At 40.9% G+C, this 20,709-nt stretch overlaps 1 protein-coding gene across 3 annotated transcripts in view; it reads left to right on the forward strand.

Moving 5' to 3' along the window:
• Positions 1-20,709, forward strand: part of ube4a (ubiquitination factor E4A (UFD2 homolog, yeast)) — a 76,951-nt gene that overhangs the window by 2,602 nt on the left and 53,640 nt on the right. For 2 of the 3 annotated variants that reach the window (XM_069894769.1, XM_069894768.1), the window contains exons 2-4: positions 200-361; positions 2,656-2,838; positions 14,249-14,361. In XM_069894769.1, coding sequence (XP_069750870.1) covers positions 238-361; positions 2,656-2,838; positions 14,249-14,361 — 420 coding nt within the window. In that variant the 5' untranslated portion in view covers positions 200-237. The remainder of the gene's footprint in view (positions 1-199; positions 362-2,655; positions 2,839-14,248; positions 14,362-20,709) is intronic. The other variant, XM_069894770.1, reaches the window with a different exon arrangement.

Genomic DNA, 20,709 nt, shown 5'->3' on the forward strand with positions numbered 1-20,709 from the left:
TCAGATTAGCCAAAAGCAGGTTATTTTATAGAAATCTTGTTTACTTAATTACAAGTAAGGATGATTAACTTTGGGCTATTGAACAAAACCGCTATCTCCAGCAAAGGAGCAGTTGTGACATGCCCAATTAGTTTTCTATGTCATCGTTGCCAAACAATAATGGTTAATTCTTGTGTACTTTGCATTGTCTTCCTCGTAGCCTGCTTTGGAACTGGATGGAGTGGACTTTGAAAAGAAATGACTGACCAGGAGAATAACAATAATATATCTAGCAACCCCTTTGCAGCTCTCTTCAGTTCTGTGGCTGATGCCAAACAATTTGCTTCTGTCCAAAAGCAGCACCTCCCTGAAATCCCACCTGGTAAGCATACGCAGACTTTAGCAGATCATTGATAGCAAGGTTTGTGAAATTTGTAGTTATCTACATAGAAGAACAGTCCTTCCAAGTGAACCAACACTTGTGGATCTTTAGGGGTCATTTATTGCATCTGGTGCTCATGATGCATCTCCTGTACATCAGGGAGACTGGATACAGATTGGGAGATTGATTTGTTGACCACCTTTGCTCTGTCCACTGCAATAACAAGTACCTCCCTGTGACCGAACATTTTAATTCCACACACCATTGCCACACTGACATGTCTGTCCATGGCCTCATGTTTTTCCAATTTGAGGCTACCTGCAATTGCCAGAGAAACATCTTGCATTCTGTCTTGAAGTCTCCCATCAAACTGCATCAATATCGACTTCTCCAATTTCATTAACTCCCTCCCTTAGCATCTCTTTCCCTCATCCTTCAGTCTCCTTTCTCCAGCTTCTCCAATCTTAGAGAGCTATCCTTGGCATTTACTTTCCCATATCACTTTCCAGCTGCATTTTCTTTCACCCTCCCACCTGTGCCCATCTATTACTTCTTTCCTGTAGCTTGTGTACCTCCTGCTTTCTCTCCACCCCCCCCCCCCCCCCATTTTATTAATGCACCTGCCTGATTTCTGACATTTGTGCTGAAGGGCTCAGGCCTGAAATGTCAATTGCCTTTTGCTTCCTCTGGATGTTGTTTTACCTGTTGAGTTTCTCCAGAACTTTTAAGTACTGTACTACACTCTGACGTGGTCACCTTTTGTTCATCTGTTTTTTCTAACATCTTTGATTTTCAGTTTATTGGTGGCATAAGGATCTCGGCATTAGTGGTGTAGCAGGAAGCATTGCCCATTTCTTGATGTGTCAGCTGTGTGGTGCAAAAGTCAAATGTAGACCAGAACATTTGGGCATTGGTAACAATTTGATTACTTTCAAAGTCAGTGGTACCAATATCAGACCTCTCATTACTCTACACGTGTGGGTTTATTCATCAAACTTTGTGAGCTGGTCAGATGGGAGCGTTCTCAACTTGCAACTTTCGACTGAAGTTGATCTCACTTTGTATTTAAAAGCTAGTTCAATAGGAGAAAAGATCAACTTTTGCTTTCCCAATGTAAACATGCATAGATACACTGCATCATCTCAACATGAAGTAATTTTCATTTTTATTTTCTTAAATTAAATAAATTTGCAGTTACTTGTTTGCAGATCCATGCTCATTGTTTGAGAAGCACACCATTTAATCAAATGAAGTGTCATGTGTTTCAAGGTATTGAAATGTATAGGCACTGATTTATTCTGAAGTAAATTTTTGGTTTACAGCACAATAAATGAGTGACATTACCTGTCTCACATAGAACCTGACATTTCATCTCAACTGATTGGACCTCTAGTTTTGATTGTTTAACATTTCTGGCCATTTGGTTGGTAAGGTACATAATTTATTAAAGTTGAAACTGCTTGATGATTGTGAATTTTAAGTATGTGTGGATTTGATGAGATTACTAGTCTTGGTGCAACAGATTTGGGGAGAAATGTCCTTCTAGAAAGGCTGTTTCCTGTTCAGTGCTTGACAGCAAAATAGTTGGAGAATATATAATGTAATGATTTTTTAAAAAGTTGCATTTGCCTCTTGAGAAAGCACTGGTAAAGGCTGCTGATTACTGTAGTAAAATCTTTAAGAATGTAGATTTTCCATTTGACAGTCTATAATTATGAAAAAGAAATTCCATTACATGTAGAAAAAGTCAAGTAAATTGAGGGATGATCTCTTCTATAACATTCAGCCTTTGTGTTAATTTGAGAATGTAAAAATAGATCTTCACAATTTGCCTATTAATTTACATTGTACAAAGATAGAAGCTAAACTTGTGTGCATGATAATTAGCAGAGCACAGGATAAGTTTGAGAAGCAAAGCAAACTGCTCGAAGAATTCAGCAGGTTCACCAGCATATTTGGGGGTTGGGGGAGGAGTGGGGAAGATTTGTCAATGTTTTAATTTGAGATCTTGCATTCAGTTGTGGTGTTTTTAATTTCAAGGTCATGTTTGGTAATATAAAACTTATTGATTTGGAACTGTAGGATACAAGATAAAGTGAGCTATGTGGGCTGAGAATGTATTTAATTTTGACCCTGTGCTCGAGTGAATATGGAAATCTCCATCTAGTGTTTGCATCTAATGAAATTGGCTAATTCAGCTTGAGAACTAACTGTAGAAAGAGCTTAAAGTATTGTTTTATACCTGTGGCAATAAACTCCATTTTTGTGATGGTATTGTATGCTATTTATTTCAGTTTGCCCAGGATCTACAGAAGAAGGTTATGACAGTGAAGATTCTGATGTCAGTAGTATTGAGAGTATTGACAATGATTCAATTACTGACAGCAATCGTGCATTTCGTTCTCAAAAGGAAATATGTGAACAACTTAATATCAACCACATGCTTCAGCGCATCTTCCTTATTACACTAGACAACAGTGAGTATCCAGTATGCTTATCTTGTGTGCATTTTATGCTGCTCATATTGAGCAAAGTGAATACCAAAAAATTGCACAATAGATGCCCTGCTTCAAAAGGGCATCAATCATACCAGTGCCCAAAAAGTGAGCTGCTTCGATGACTGTTGCTCAGAAGCATTCAAATGAGCTGTAATGAAATGCTTTGAGAAGTTGGTCATGGCTAGAGTTAACTTGTACCTAAGTAAAGTCCTGGACCTGCTGTAATTCACTTACTGCCACAATTGCTCCACAGCTAATACAACCTCACTGGGTCTTCACTTGGCCTCGGAGCACCTGGGCAACAGCAACATGTACACCAGGCTGAATGTCATCGATTATAGCTCAGCTTTCAACATTATCCTCTCAGTACCGTACATGTTATATGCACATTTTACCCACCACGCCCCCCCCCCCACGCATTTATACATGTGTACCCTATACAAGAATATTTTTGCATGTTGAAAGAACGTGCAAAATTAATAGTGGGTGTGGGAAAGTCTAACTGGCAATTTGTAGCGAGTGTGGGATTATTAGAGTGGGCATGAAAATATAATAACGGCAATGAAAGAACGCCCTCAATTAATAGTGGGCGTGGGAAAGATGCAACTTATAGCGAGCGTGGGAAATTTTTGATTTTGGGAATATCTCTTTGTACTGAATGCCATGGTATTCCTGTAAATGGAACATTCTGGCTTGGGCACTGCATCTTATCAGTGTTAATTACCCAGACCCCTTCCTAAGGGAGGTGATTAACATATCAGTGCCTCTGATTTGAGACTACCTTAGAATTAAAATCTTACTTAACTCTGAAGCCTGTCTTCCATCTATTTAATTGATTCCATTCCAAGGCTTGTTAATGTGTGCAGGATATCATCTATATAATGGTGATTGACACCTCTGGGGGGAAAGTTGATTGGGTGTTAATTGCAGGAGATTAACTGTGGCAGATACTGGTATGTGCTTTGTCATTAAATTGCAAATTGATTTTGTCAGGTGGAATTTAGAATACTACACCTGTGCGGTATATGTGTTATACAAAAATATTTTTATACAATTTATGATTTTCTGCATGTTGTGTGTGTCCATTATATGAGTGAAAATATGGTAGTGGTCAGCAAACTTCAAAACCTGGGTTTTGCACCTGCCTCTGCAATTGGATTCTTGACTTGCTCATCAGAAGACCACAGTCCGTGCGGATCAGGAACAACATCTCCTCCTCACTGACAAACAACACAGGCTCACCTCAAGAATGTGTGCCTTGAGGAGTCACGTGATGGAGTAGTGACCGGTTGGGTAAAATCAGCCCTCTCCAGAAAAAAAAGAAAAAAAGTTAGGAAAAGACAAAGAGCAACAAAAATAAAATATAAGAAATAGAAGATAGTTACAGAGAAGAGAAAGAAGATGGCACCCAAGAAGGAGAAGTAAAAACAACCGAAAAAAAAGAAAAGTCACCTGAGAAGAAAGAAGGGTGCCTTACCTGCACGAAGGAACAGGGAGCTGTGGTGGAGAGGAGTGCCCGATCCCCGAGGTTGGTGCCTGCCCTGCGGAGACGCGACCTCCTGACCGCTGGACTTCAAAAATGGCTCTCGGAGCCAAACAAAAGTGCGCAATCAAAGGAAAAAGAGGACACTAACGGGAGGGGGGCTCAGCAGAAGAACAGGCTGCCACAGTGCGACCAGCTGAGGGACGCCCGGCACCAGGGCGTTCAGCTGGAGGATGAGGAAGGTGGCAGGGGAGGGAGCGAGAAACAGACAAGGGAGAAAGTCGGAGGGGTGACCGACAAGAGGATCATCGGCAGGAGGCCCGACAGACAGGCAGCCCAGGAGGGGAGGACCAACAGCAAGAGGCCCAGCAAGAGGAGGCCCGACAAACAGATATAAGCATCTCATCAGGAAAAACAGAAGAGACACAGACACAAAGAAGAGAAGAAATCACAAACACAGGTACAGACACAAGAAGAGGAAGAAGAAAACCAAGATCTTTACAGAGAAATAGAAGGTAAAATGATGGACAGAATATAGATAAAGCCTTTTCTGAAAAAACAAATGAGATCATTAAAAGAATGGTTATCATTATAATTTAGTGCAATTAAAAGAAAAATGAAAAGAGCAGAAGATAAAATGCAAAGTTTAGAACTGGTCATGACAGAAATAGGGAAAAGAGTCGAGAGTGTGGAAGAGCGGGAAACGGCTGTAGAAATGGAAGTAAATGACGAGAAAAATTGGAAGAGTTGTTATCTCAGAAAATTGATATGTTGGAAAATTATAGTAGGCAAAACAACAAAATTAGTGGGCCTGTAGGAGGGTGAAGAAGGCACAGACATGAAGGAATTTATAAAAGGATGGATCCTGAGGGTCCTGGGAATGACAGAAATGCAGGAAGAAATGGAAATAGAAAGGGCACACAGAGCACTAGCTCCGAAACCGCAGACACATCAAAAACCAAGATCCATCTTAGTAAACTTTTTAAGATATACGACAAGAGAAAATATACTGGAGTGGGCAAGGACTAAAGTTAAAGATAATAAGCCAATGGAATACAAGGGACAAAAAATATTTTTTATACCCAGACATAAGTTTTGAACTCTTAAAGAGGAGGAAGGAGTTTAATACAGCAAAAACGATTTTTATGGAAAAAAGGTTATAAATTCATGTTAAGACATCCAGCCGTGCTTAAAATATTTATACCCGGGGAGCAAAACAGATTGTTCTCGGATCTGGAGGAAGCACAAGAATTTGCAGAACATTTGCAGGACAGAAGAAGAAATGAAGAGATGTAACAAGACTGAAGAACGGCGATAAAGTTTATATAAAGATGTAAAAAGAATGTATATGTCAAGAACTAAAGAGGGAAAAGAGAAGGGAAGGAAGGAAGTAAGGGGCAGAAAAAGAGAGCTTTGTTATATGTGTTTTAAAAAAAAAAAAGTTTTCTGGGGGGTGCTGGGGGTATAGAGGGAATAACCGTCACCGCAAAATCAGTTGACGCTTGCAAGCAAGATCGCAATCCAAATGGAAAGGGGAGTGGTGGTTGCCCGGCAAGGGATAAGGGGCAACTTAGGGGGGGGAGACCATTTGAGCTTAAGGTATTATTGGGTGTGGGGACTGTTGGGGTATTTTATGTTTTAAAAGTGTTGTCGTACATTGAGTTTAATAAGGGAAAACTAAGATGAAAATGGGAAAAGGGGGATGGAGATGGCAAGGAGGTGGAAAAGAGGTGTAAGCAAGATATAAGATGGCCACGTTGAACTATATGACTACATACATTAATGGAAAGAAAGAAAGAGGCTACTAAATTTATTGAAGAAAGAAAAAATTTTGTGCAGGAAACACATCTAACTGAAGTGGAACATAACAAATTAAAGAGAGACTGGGTAGGACATGTAGCAGCAGCATCATATAATTCAAAAGCTAGAGGTGTAGCCATATTAGTTAACAAAAATGTACCAATCAAAATAGAGGAGGAAATAATAGATCCAGCAGGGAGGTATGGAATGATAAAGTGTCAGATATACTCAGAATTTTGGGATTTGCTCAATATATATGCACCTAATGAGGAGGATCAAAAGTTTATGCAGGATATTTTTTTGAAGATTGCAGAGACACAAGGAAATATATTGATAGGAGGGGATTTTAACCTTAATTTGGATCCAATGTTGGATAAAACTGGATAAAAGACAAGCAAAAAGAATAAAGTAGCCAAAGTTATGGTTATATCAATGCAGGAAATGAAACTTATGGATATATGGAGGAGGCAACACCCAAGAGAGAAGGAATATTCATATTATTTGAGTAGGCATAAAACATACTTAAAGATTGATATGTTTTTGTTGTTGGCCCATATTCAAGGGAGAGTTAGAAAAACTGAGTATAAAGCTAGACTACTATCAGATCATTCACCCCTGTTATTAGCAATAGAACTGGAGGACATCCTACCAAGAACATATAGATGGAGGTTAAACTCCATGCTACTTAAAAGGCAGGAATTTAGAGAGTTTATTGAACGCCAAATTAAAACATATTTTGAAATAAACACAGAATCAGTGAAAGACAAATTTATTTTATGGGATGCAATGAAAGCCTTCATTAGAGGACAGATAATAAGTTATGTAACTAAGATGAAAAAGGATTACAATCAGGAAATAAAGCAGTTGGAAAGGGAGGTAGTAAGTACAGAAAAGGAACTAGTAAAAAAGGGATGATATAACGAAAAAGAGAGAATTGGAGGACAAAAAAATAAAATGCGAAACATTACAAACGTACAAAGTGGAGAAGAACATAATGAAAACAAAGCAGAAGTATTACGACCTGGGATAAAAAACACATGAAGTATTAGCCTGGCAACTTAAAACAGAACAAGCTAAAAGAACTGTATTGGCATCAAGGAAAAAAGACAAACAAATTACATATAACCCAACAGAGATTAATGAAAACTTTAAGAAATTTTATGAACAGTTGTATCAAACTGAGAACATGGGGAAAGATGATAAAATAGAGGAGTTTTTAGCTAAAATTGAACTGCCGAAATTGCAAGAGGAGGAACAAAATAAACTAATAAAACCATTTGAAATAGAGGAAGTACAGGATATATTAAAAAAGCTGCCAAACAATAAAACACCAGGAGAGGATGGATTTCCAATAGAATTTTATAAAACATTTAAAGGTTTATTAATTCCTCCTTTCCTGGAAGTAATGAACCAGATTGAAGAAACACAAAACTTGCCAGATTCATGTAAGACAGCAATAATTATAGTAATACCAAGACAGGGAAGGATCCATTAACACCAGCATCATATAAACCAATATCTCTACTTAACTCAGATTATAAGATAATAGCGAAATTATTAGCAAACAGATTGGTCGAATGTGTACCAAAAATAGTAAAACATGATCAAACTGGATTTATTCAGAAAAGACATCTTAATGTTTGTAAACTTATTAATCTAATTCATGCAGTTCAAGGAAATAAGAAACCAACAGTGGCTGTTGCTTTAGATGCAGAAAAAGTCATTGACAGAGTAGAATGGAACTACTTATTTAAAGTATTACATTAGTTCAATCTACCAGAAAAATATATAAATTGGATTAAAGCATTGTATAATGGACTGTTGGCGAAGATGGCAATAAATGGATATGTATCGAATCAATTTAAATTAAGTAGGTCAACTAGACCGGAATGTCCATTATCCCCTTCATTGTTCGCCTTAGCAATACAACCTTTGGCAGAACTGATAAGAATAGAAAATAAAATAAAAGGGATAAAAATAAAGGAGAAGGAGTATAAAATCAGCTTATTTATGTTGAATCCCATTCTTTTAATTTTTGAGGAGTGAAGGAAATGGGAACAACAATACATGCAATTTGGGCATGTACGAAAGTGAATACGTTTTGGGAAGAACTAAATCAGATATTAAATAAAATCACAAAGAATAACATACCAAAAATCCAGAGATCTTTCTTTTAAGTAACATAAGAAGTAAAGAACAAGGCCTCAAATTGGATAAAGCGCAAAAAAGATTCATTACGATAGCCTTAGCTATTGCAAAAAAATGTATAATGTCAACTTAGAAAATGGAAGAGAGCCTGAGAATACAACAATGGTACATGGAAATGAATAAATGTATTCCATTGGAAAAAGTAACATATAATTTAAAAAATAAAGTCACATTGATCAAATTTGGGAACCATACATGGAACATAACAGAGAGAGCTTGCCTCGGACCTCCATCCCATAAAATGATAAGTAGACAAAACTACTTGATTCAGTGTTTTATAAATAGATGATGCATTTTTCTTGTTTATTTTCCTTTGTGTGAAGATATTGTTTTATGGTTTTATTGTATATGTTGAATATTTATGGGTTTGGAGGGAGGGAAAGGGGGAAAAAAGGGGAAAAATGCCACTGTGTATATTTAATAAGAAACGTTTGTACATATTTTGGTTGATATGGTTCACAGTGGGGAAAAATACAAAAAATATTTTAAAAAAATGTGTGCCTTGCTCACTGTTCTACTCTATACCTATGGCAGTGTAACTAGACATAATTAAGATGCCATCTACAAATTTGCAGAATTCGGCAGAATCACAGATGGCATTGAGGAAGCATACAGGAGTGAGGTAGATCAGCTAGTTGAGTGGTGCCAGAACAACAACTCAATGTTAGCAAAACTAAGGAACTGATTGTGGATTTCAGGAAGGGGGAACCAGAAGAACGCAAACCAGTTCTCATCAAATTTTAAAAACAAACTTAAAATTCCTGGATGTCAACATCTCTGAAGATCTAGTTTGGGGTCTTCATGTCACGTCAATGCAATAATGAAGAAGGCTCGCCAGTGACTATACTTCATTAGGAGTTTGATAAGATTTTGTATTTCACCAAAGACTCTTGAAAATTTCTATAGGAGAACACATTGACTGGTTGTGTAACTGTCTGGTCTTGAGGTGCCAATGCACAGGACAGGAAAAGGTTACAGTGGTCTGCACTCCATTAAGTACATCTACAAGAGGTGTTGTCCATAGCTTCTTGTGACAGGCCCAGAGGACCACAAAACCCAGGAACAATAGAAATTCACCAAGACAAATGGTTACTTAAACAAAAGTTGCTTTTAATTTTTTTAAACATAAAAACTGCATCAAACTTTAACTTGTTACTATTAACTTAAGCCCCTTCTAATTCTAAGTGCATGCATATATAATGTGAATATCTCACTCCTCCAAGTTCACCGGTATCAGGCAATTCTTATACTGTGCACAAAATTTAACATTTATGAATTTCACATGGCTTTGGTGCTTGAAAGATAAATGGTTACAGCTCAGGAAGGTTCTTGTCGATTTTCAGAGACAGATTTGTTTCCTCGTTGGATACACACAACTGATTCCTTCAGGTCAGCCACTTCAGTGCCTTGCCCCATTAGGGTTTTCCAGATGATAGCCTCTTTCTTTCAGGTCACCACAGGGTTCCTTTTCTGTTTCCCTTATCTTAGAAGAAACATTAAACAGCCAACCATCTCCTCTTGTATGGACCACAAGGGCTTTGAACAGGCCTAACTCACAACCCATCTTCAAAATGGGGTTTCAAACAAGCTTCCAAAAGCCACCGCAGAAAAGTAGCAGGGCCTCCGCAGCCGACACCGCAGAAAAGTAGCAGGGCCTCCGCAGCCGCCACCGTGGAAAAGTAGCAGGGCCTCCGCAGCCACCGCGGAAAACTAGCAGGGCCTCCGCAGCCACCGCGGAAAACTAGCAGGGCCTCCGCAGCCACCGCGGAAAACTAGCAGGGCCTCCGCAGCCACCGCGGAAAACTAGCAGGGCCTCCGCAGCCACCGCGGGAAACTAGCAGGGCCTCCGCAGCCACCGCGGAAAACTAGCAGGGCCTCCGCAGCCACCGCGGAAAACTAGCAGGGCCTCCGCAGCCACCGCGGAAAACTAGCAGGGCCTCCGCAGCCACCGCGGAAAACTAGCAGGGCCTCCGCAGCCACCGCGGGAAACTAGCAGGGCCTCCGCAGCCACCGCGGGAAACTAGCAGGGCCTCCGCAGCCGCCACCGCGGAAAAGTAGCAGGGCCTCCGCAACAGCCACCGCGGAAAAGTAGCAGGGCCTTCGCAGCCGCCACCGCGGAAAAGTAGCAGGGCCTCCGCAGCCGCCACCGCGGAAAAGTAGCAGGGCCTCCGCAGCCGCCACCGCGGAAAAGTAGCAGGGCCTCCGCAGCCGCCACCGCGGAAAAGTAGCAGGGCCTCCGCAGCCGCCACCGCGGAAAAGTAGCAGGGCCTCCGCAGCCGCCACCGCGGAAAAGTAGCAGGGCCTCCGCCGCCACCGCGGAAAAGTAGCAGGGCCTCCGCAGCCGCCACCGCGGAAAAGTAGCAGGGCCTCCGCAACCGCCACCGCAGCCGCCACCGCGGAAAAGTAGCAGGGCCTCCGCAGCCGCCACCGCGGAAAAGTAGCAGGGCCTCCGCAGCCGCCACCGCGGAAAAGTAGCAGGGCCTCCGCAGCCGCCACCGCGGAAAAGTAGCAGGGCCTCCGCAGCCGCCACCGCGGAAAAGTAGCAGGGCCTCTGTCTCACACTTAGAGAAAAACATGTTTGGTTCTGTGTGCTTGCAAAACCACGTGACCTTCCTTGAACTGCAAACTGCCTTCAGACAGATTGTAGCACCGGACCCAATCTTCTGAGTCCATTCATCTGTTACTTTCCAAAACAATAATCCTTTACTCCACAGCATGTCCAATTAACTCCTACTTGTGAAGTCCTTCAGCAAAACAGTTTCCGTTGTCTTTACACAGCACTGAGTACCTGGACTGTCTGGCTTGAGCAGAGCTCTGGGATTTTAAATGCGATCTGTGTTGTGATGTGTTTGTGTCTGTGACCTACACTTTTTTTAAAAAACCACAACTTATCTTCCAAAAACATATCTATATACAATAGAAAATACAACATCCATCACACTCTTCTCACTGCTACCATCAGGAAGGAGGGCCTCAGAATTAGAATTTATTGTCATGAACAAGTCACAAAATTCATTGTTTTGCGGCAGTATCACAGAGCAGACGTTAATAGAAACCACCTTACAGCAATAATTTGTTTAAAAAGTGCCTGAAAAGTAAGACAATGTCTTTGATTCATTGATTATTCAGGAATCTGATGGCAGCAGGGAAGAAGCTGTCCTTGTGCCACTGAGTGGACGTCTTTAGGCTCCTGTACCTTTTCCCGATGGTAACAGAGTGAAGAGGGTATTGCCTGGGTGGTGGGAGACCTTGATCATAGAGGCTACTCTTTTTTTAAGGCACTGCATCTTGTGGAAGTCCTTGATGGAGTAAAGTCTGATGCCTGTGATGTTGCAGACCGAGCTAACAACCCTCTGGAGTGCCAGACAGAGTTCTCTCCACAGTACATCTGTAGAAGTTTTCGAGAGTCTTCGGTGACATACCAAATCTCCTAAACACCTCACCAAGTATATCTACTAGCAAGCCTTCTTCATGATTGCATCAACATGGATCCTCGGAGGTGTCAACACCCAGGAATTTGAAGTTCTTAACCCTCTCAACTTCTGAGTCCTCAATGAGGACTGGGTCATGTTCCCCTGACTTCCTCCTGAATTCCTCCACAATCATCTCCTTAGTTTTGCTAACATTGAGCGCAAGGTTGTTGGCGCAACACCACTTAACAAGCTGATCTGTCTTCTTCCTATATGTTTCCTCATTGCCGTTTTTGACTGCCAACAACAGTGATGTCATTGGCAAATTTGTAGATAGCGTTGGAATTGTGTCTGGGCACGCAGTCATGGATGTATAATGAGTAGAGCAGTGGACTAAGCACACATCTTTGAGGTGCGCCTGTGTAGATAATCAGTGAGGATAATCGTACTAACTGTGATCTTCTGATGAGGAAGTCGAGGATCCAATTGCAGAGGGGGGTGCAGAGGCCCAGAGTTTGTAGTTCTTGACCAGCACTGATGCCTTGTGTTCACCCTCATGAATGATGTTCTGACATCATCCTCAGAAACAGATATCACAGGGTCTCCAGCCTTTTCAGGGATTCTCATAGGGTCTGTTGGTTCTCCTTCTCAAAGCAGGCATAGAAGGTGTTCAACTCCTCAGGTATTGAAGCTTCACAGCTCTCTATGGTCTTCACCCTTGCTCTGTAGGCTGTAATGGCTTGCACTCCCTGCCATAGCTGGTGTGTATCTATCTCTCACTTCCTCTGGAATTGCCACTTTGCTTCAGAGATGGCCTCCTGCAGGTTGTACCTAGACCTCTTGTAGAGATCTAGATCCCTGGCATTAAATGCCCTTGATCTTGCCCTCAGCAGGTTGCAAATCTTCTGATTCATCCAAGGCTTCTGGTTGGGCACACATTCGTCCACACAGGTCTGGATGCCATCGGTTACATATTTATTCAAGTCTGTGGATGAGTTCTTGAATTTGTTCCAGCCCACTGATTCAGAGCAGTCCTGTAGTCGCTCCTCCGCCTCCCTCGAGCATACTTGCGTCGTCTTCTCTACTGATGCTGTGATCCTCAGTCTCTGCTTGTACGCTGGGAGTAGAAGTACAGCCAGGTGATCAGACTTGCTGAATTGCGGACATGGTATGGCTTGGTAGGTGTACTTCATAGTGGTGGAGCAGTGGTCAAGTGTGTTGGCTCCCCTGGTCTCGCGTGTGCCTGTAGATGAACACACAATGGTACAAAAACCAATGCTTCCCCTGCACTATCAGATTTTTGAACGGATAATAAACCACAGATACTTTTTTTCTTTTGCATTAATTTGTTTTTTAGATAGTGTATTTGGAAATTTTTGCACACTAATTATGCACAATAATTCAGCAGCAGAATGACAAATTTCATGACACGTTTATGAAAATAAAATCTGATATAAATTTAATTCACCGGTGGCAATATGTTATTAGACAATATAAAGTAGTGTTCCTCCACCCCAGTCCTCAGAAAGACCTTTGATGCTGCTCCAGGGTTATTTACTGTTTCTTGTATCTGCCAGTTTGTTACTGAGCTAGGGGTTCAATTTTCACTATGGCCCTGCAATGATTAGATTAGTACATTTTAAAATCCGAGAGGTTTGTCACTTTGTGGGTGTAAATACATTTATTATTATGTCAAAATCACAAATATTTTGCCTTGCTTTCTTGACTTGAACTTCTTGATTGAATAATATTTTCATCATTAATCTAAACAAGTGTAATCTTATTTTAATTTTCAGTAGTGTAATGGCTATTGCTAATTCTTCAGTTTGTGTGTAATATCTAGTTTATTCTCAGGGAAGGAGCACTTTATTCTACAGGAGTAAAGGCTATAAGTTTATCTACAGTGAGGATATAAACAGCTGGAAATACTTCAGTGATCAAACGGCATCTATAGAGAAAGAAAAACAGAAATTTTCTGTTTCATTTGTTCACTGCTAAGAAAACAATCTACCAGATATTGCTGAATATCAGATCTAAACAAAAACATTGAAACGTGATTTGTTAAGTGAGCTGTGCTTGGATGGAAATGGAGACTTTGGACCCAAGCACTGTTGCTATTTCTTTTCTTGTACATGTTGTCTTGATCTGATTTTAAAAATTGATATCTGCTCCTCTTTCCACCCCCTCCCATATTTTTTCGTTTCATTTTCTTCTGCTTTCTTATTTTACATCCTGCTACTTTCTCATTGTTTAATTTATCTCTTCTCGTGTAGTCCACACTCCATTTATGTTATTTATTAGTCACTGGTTATTACGTGTTATAGTAATTTCTTTATATTCTCTATATACAATTTTCCCCTTGTTCCTTCTCAATTTTGTGTCTCTTTAAATGTAGCAATTTGGTTTTGAAATCCAACTGCATGAGATCTGTTCATTAATTCAACTGCTGATGTGACTTTGAGATTAAAGTGATTTTGTATACATTTAGGTGACCCAAGTTTGAAAGGAGGGAATGGGATTCCTCCACGATGTGTGTTTCTGGAAGATATGGCTATGGACCTGGATGGGCAGGACTGGCTTGACATGAACAATGTTGAGCAGGTATGAATGCTTAAAAACACTTAGTTTGACCTTTCCAATCTTTAGTTGATCTTTTCCATGTAGCTTAGATGGATGTAGATTTGTGGCTTTTAAACATCAGGATTTGATTAGTTGATCTCAAATGCCAGGGTGCATTGAAAAAAGAGGGGAGAGGTGAGGGAAAAGTGTACAGTTGGGGTAGGTTCAACAGACCAACTGAACTCCCCCTGCCCTTCAGGCCAGAGGAACATGTCTTAAGCTCTTGATTCCATGAATGTTTTATTTTGTTATTCTTTATTTATTGCACTATGAACCATATCAACCAATATATTTACAGATGCATCTCTTTAAATATTCACAGTGACATTTTCTCTTTTTTCCCCTCATCCCTCCCTTCCCCCTTCCCACCCCCCTCCAAAAAAAATAAATATTGAACATATAAAATACAATAAAACAAAATCTTTATACAAAAGGAATACAAACAAAAAAGACGTATCATCTACTTATACACATTAAATCTGATCGTGTTTATCTTATCATTTTAGGTGGTGGTGGTCCGAGGCCTGCTCTTTCTGTTATGTTCCATATATGGTTCCCAGGTTTTTTTCAAATGTAACTTTGTCTTTTAAATTATATGTGATTTTTTTTTTCCCAATGGGTTAACTTGTTAACTAATGTTTATAGTCATATAGTCCAACATGGCCATCTTATATCTTTATTTTCACTTCTTTTCTGCCTCTTTGCCACCTCCATCCCCTTTTTTTCCATTACTGTTTTTTAAGTTTTCCTTTTTAATCTCAATATATGACAACGCACTTAAGACATGAAATACCCCAACAATTCCTACAAGCAATAACCCTTTAACCCCCAAATGAACCTCCCCTTTAACCCCCAAATGAACCTCCCCTCTTTGGATGGCCCCTTGTCCCTTGACGGCAACCACTACTCCCCTTTCCATTCGGTTTACGAACTTACTCACAAGCATCAACCGATTTTGCAGTGACCATTATTCTCCCCGCCACCCCCCCGAGAACACTATTTTCCTATACATTTAACAAAGCTCTCTTTTTTTCCCCCTTCTTCCCCTTCTCTTATCCATCTTTAAATCTTTATATGTACATTATCTTTACTTTATATTTTTACATATTTTCTTGCCGGTCTTCCTTCTTGTCACTCCTCCTCCTCTCTTCTCCTGTCCTGCAAATGTTCAGCAAATTCTTGGGCTTTTTTTGGGTCCGAAAACAGTCTATTCCATTCCCCATGAATAAATACTTTTGAGTACCACTGGATGTCTTAATATAAAGTTATAACCTTTCTTCCATAAGATTGTTTTCACCGTGTTGAATTCCTTCCTCTTCTTTAAAAGTTCGAAGCTTATGTCCGAGTAAAAAAAAATATTTTTTGTCTCTGATATTCCAGTGGCTTATTGTCTGTCTTCTCTAACCTTCTTTCTTGCCTGCTCCAGTATGTTCTCTCTTGTCGTATATCTTAGAAGTTTTACCAATATGAATCTCGGTTTTTGATGTGGCGGTTTCGGTACTAGTGCTCTATGCGCCCTTTCGATTTCTATTTCTTCAAGTCATTCCCAACACCTTCTGGATCCATCCTTTTATAAATTCCTTCATATCTGACCCTTCTTTGCCTTCTTTCAGGCCCACTATTTTTGTTGTTTCGCCTACTGTCGTTTTCTAATACATCAATTTTTTGTGAGAATAAATCTTGTCTCTAATTTTTTTTCGCTCTCTTCAACTTCCCTCTTAAATCGTTTATGTTCATTTCTACAGCAGCTTCTCGTTCCTCCACATTTTCTACTCTTTTCCCTATTTCAGTCATGACCAACTCTAAGCTTTGCATTCTGTCTTCAGCTCTTTTCATTTTTCTTTTGATTGAACTAAATTCTAATGATAGCCATTCTTTTAATGACCTAATTTGTTCTTCAAAAAAGGTTTTATCTAAATTTTGACCTTCTATTTTACCACCTTCTTTCCTTTGAAATTCTTGGTCTCTTCCTCCTCTTCTTCTGTGTCTGTGTCATCTTTTTCTCTCTGTATCTTCATCCTTCTCTGGTGAGCTGTTTCTGTATCCTTGCTGGGTGCCCTCACCGCAGGCTGGCCCGCTGCTGGGCGTGCCCCGTTGCCACTCATCCTCTTCCCACCCTTCATTCTATTTTTCACCACTCTTTTCGCCCCGATACTGGTCGTCTCTCAGCTGGCCACTCCTCAGCTGAGTTCCCCTCCCGCTGGCGTTAACCTTTTTCACTTGTGCACCGTGCATGTGCAACTCTTCGTGCATGTGCAGTTGCGCACCTCTTCTTGGCTCTGAGAGCCATTTTTGAAGTCTGCCGGTTGGGAGGACACCGCTCTTCTGGGGACTCATCAACATCAGAGATCAGCCACTCCTCTCCACGGTGGCTCTCTGCTGCGACATGCAAGTAAGGCCTTCGTTCTTCTCCAGTGATTTTTCTTCTCTTTTCTCTTTTATTCTTACTTTTTCTCTTTTGGGGGCCATCTTCTGTCTCTTCTCTTTAACTTTATTTTTCTCTTCCTGTATTTTATGTTTATTGAGCTCTGTTTTTTCAAACTTTTTCTCTGGTGAGGGCTGGTTCCACTCGACCAGCCACTACTCCATCACATGACTCCTCCTGATTCCATGAATGTTGACTGTGACCTCTGCTTGAAACTTAGCTGACTGCAGAAATTAGTTTTTTTTATGAAAGGTACTTCATGGGCAACTGACCACTAATGTTTACTCGTGTTTCAAATGGCAACTCGCCAAATAATAAAAGTTACTTACTAATCAAAGAACCATATCAAAACATAAGTTATGAGTCAGAAAACTGAGTGGACTGAAACCCATGAGCATCACTCCTGCCGAATATATTTTTAAATAGGACATGATTCCTATAACATGGAAGTATAAATTATTGCCTATTTAATGTTTGTCTCATTTATTTTACATAACTTTTAATAAGGAATTTAATAACATTTTATTTGCTGATAGGAAAGTAAAGTTGCTGCAGATGTTTTGGTAATTATCTATGGATATTTACTATTCCCAATTGCACCAGGATAACTGCTTTTGCTTAGAGAATTTGAAATAATTGATGGGTTTGAGAGATTATTGCAATCAGTTGTATCTGTTATGATGTGTGAAATCTCCATGTTAACTACAGTGAAATTCATTAGTAGACAATAGAAAATGGTGATGCTTTTAATATTTCTGGGAACAAGCCAAAAGTACCTTCATTCATGGTCTGCATTATCCTTTCAGTTGGTTATTGAATTAAAAAAAAGCTTGGTAGTATTTTACACTGTCTTTATTCATCCATCTAGTGTACATTCTCTCAACTACCATTTAACTCCTCATTGTGATTCTTATACGACTATTCTCTATTTGCTGCTACTCCCATAAAACCGCAGGACTTGGGAGAAGAACCCCCTCCCATTATCACAGGAATCCCTTTTTGAAGTAAGAATTAATAGTGATGCTTTAAAACTTGCAATGGTGTTGTATTCCCAAACTTCTAGATGTTGACTAGTTTCATCACCTTCAAAAAGTGACTTCATGCATTTTATGATTATTATAAAATATTGTGCCTCAAAATTCTTTGTTTTTTTAATTTTGCACCTCTCTCCCTATCTCAGGGCACAGACTATGCACGAGCATTAATTACAAACCCACTGACCACTCCAATTACCTGGACTCTTGCCCTGCCTCTTGTAAGGACACATTCCCTTTCTCCCAATTCCTGTGGAGTATCTGTACCCAGGATAAGACATTCTATTTAAGGTATCCAGTATGTCTATCCAAGAAACATAGCCTTTTTTTCTGTCTCTTCCCCCCCCCCCCCCCCCCCATATCCCCTCAATCACGAGAAGGACTGCTAAACACTGCTGAAAGAACTCAGCATGTCAAGCAGCATCAGTGACAGAAAAAGAACGGCCAACTTTTTGAGCTAAAATCCTTTATCGAGGACTGCTTTGACTTAAAACATCAACCATTTTACTGTCACCTTGTCCTCTCCTTCACTTTTTTTCTTCTCATTATTCAATTGATAACTTTCCTTCCCAATTTAGTCTTGATAAAGGGTCCTAACCCAAAACATTAACATGGTTGTTGCGTTCCCCATTGGGTCCCTCCAGGTTCCCCATTGGGTCCCTCCAGGTTCCCCATTGGGTCCCTCCAGGTTCCCCATTGGGTCCCTCCAGGTTCCCCATTGGGTCCCTCCAGGTTCCCCATTGGGTCCCTCCAGGTTCCCCATTGGGTCCCTCCAGGTTCCCCATTGGGTCCCTCCAGGTTCCCCATTGGGTCCCTCCAGGTTCCCCATTGGGTCCCTCCAGGTTCCCCATTGGGTCCCTCCAGGTTCCCCATTGGGTCCCTCCAGGTTCCCCATTGGGTCCCTCCAGGTTCCCCATTGGGTCCCTCCAGGTTCCCCATTGGGTCCCTCCAGGTTCCCCATTGGGTCCCTCCAGGTTCCCCATTGGGTCCCTCCAGGTTCCCCATTGGGTCCCTCCAGGTTCCCCATTGGGTCCCTCCAGGTTCCCCATTGGGTCCCTCCAGGTTCCCCATTGGGTCCCTCCAGGTTCCCCATTGGGTCCCTCCAGGTTCCCCATTGGGTCCCTCCAGGTTCCCCATTGGGTCCCTCCAGGTTCCCCATTGGGTCCCTCCAGGTTCCCCATTGGGTCCCTCCAGGTTCCCCATTGGGTCCCTCCAGGTTCCCCATTGGGTCCCTCCAGGTTCCCCATTGGGTCCCTCCAGGTTCCCCATTGGGTCCCTCCAGGTTCCCCATTGGGTCCCTCCAGGTTCCCCATTGGGTCCCTCCAGGTTCCCCATTGGGTCCCTCCAGGTTCCCCATTGGGTCCCTCCAGGTTCCCCATTGGGTCCCTCCAGGTTCCCCATTGGGTCCCTCCAGGTTCCCCATTGGGTCCCTCCAGGTTCCCCATTGGGTCCCTCCAGGTTCCCCATTGGGTCCCTCCAGGTTCCCCATTGGGTCCCTCCAGGTTCCCCATTGGGTCCCTCCAGGTTCCCCATTGGGTCCCTCCAGGTTCCCTTGGATTACTCAAGATCCCAGCTTCTGCAGTTTCATGTATTTTTTTTCAACAATTGAGAACTTCAGTTTGCAAATTTCTGCGCTGTCATTCAGAAATAAAATAATTCATCACTGTGGTCAGGAGCTGACGAATTTATTGGAAGTCAGTGATAATGAATGGCAAGTTTTGGTTTATTTCATCCATGAGCTGTTTAAGGAATCTTGTGATATGATCACAACATTCTTTTTTGAAAAACAGTTTTTATATATGAGAGAAGTGAGAAGGAACCAAGTGAAAGAAAAAAATTGTAAAAGGAAGATGGAAGAAATTGTTGAACTTCAAATTTTATTTTTTTCTGTACGAAGTTGAATAGTTTTGTTCTGGTGCTAACATTTGAGTTTATAATTTTTAAAAAAATTTCCATGTAGAAATTTTGATTAAAGCTTAAAATATCCTGCAATTAATCTATCATATAAATGACACCTGTCAGACTACATTAATCATGGTAAGTATTTACATTGTTGTTGATACGAGCCAAAGGACCCCAAAACCCAGCAGCAATAGACATTCACCAAGACAAGTGGTTCTTAAAACAAAAGTTATTTTTAATCAACTTCAAATATGAAAATAGAATCAAACTTTAACTTAACTCTATTCTTATACTATACTCTATCAAATTATCCCCTTCTAATTCTAAGCGCACGTGTATGTAAATTCAAGAAAAGTTCTTTGGTTCACAGTTCAATCTCACTTCTCGTTCCTCCAAGTTCTCTGGTTGCAGGCAATCACCATACTGTGCACAGAATTTAACATGTATAAAGTTCACCAGGCTTGGTGCTTGAAAGGTAAATGTTTACCGCTCAGGAAGGTTCTTGTAGGGTTTGCAGAGAGAGATATTTGTTGCTCCAGGATTTCCACAACTGAGGTACCACCACTAGTCTCCTCAGGTTCTCGCTGATGAAACTTGCCCCATCAGGATCTTCTAGATGGTAGCCTCTTTCTTCAAGCTAACACAGAGTTCCATTCCTTCCTCTATTTCAAGAGAAACATCAGACAGATAGCACTTCCAGCCATCTACTGCTCTGGAACTTCCTTTCATCAGTTTCAAACAGTTTTCCCTGGATTTCACTTTTCAGTTACTTGTCAGTGTCCCAAACACTAACTAACTGAGCTGTTAATTCTCTCTCTCTCTCTCTCTCTCTTCCAACTGCAACTCCAAAGAGAGCATGTGACTCATGTCTTGCAAAACCCCCACTTTCTCCAGCAAAACAACAGGAGTTCTTTCTTCTTCTCAAGTTGTTATCTTAGGTAAACAATGCAGAATTGACCTTTCTGTGAG

Source organism: Narcine bancroftii, chromosome 8 (genome assembly GCF_036971445.1).
Source record: "Narcine bancroftii isolate sNarBan1 chromosome 8, sNarBan1.hap1, whole genome shotgun sequence".
In the NCBI taxonomy this organism is placed as follows: domain Eukaryota; kingdom Metazoa; phylum Chordata; class Chondrichthyes; order Torpediniformes; family Narcinidae; genus Narcine; species Narcine bancroftii.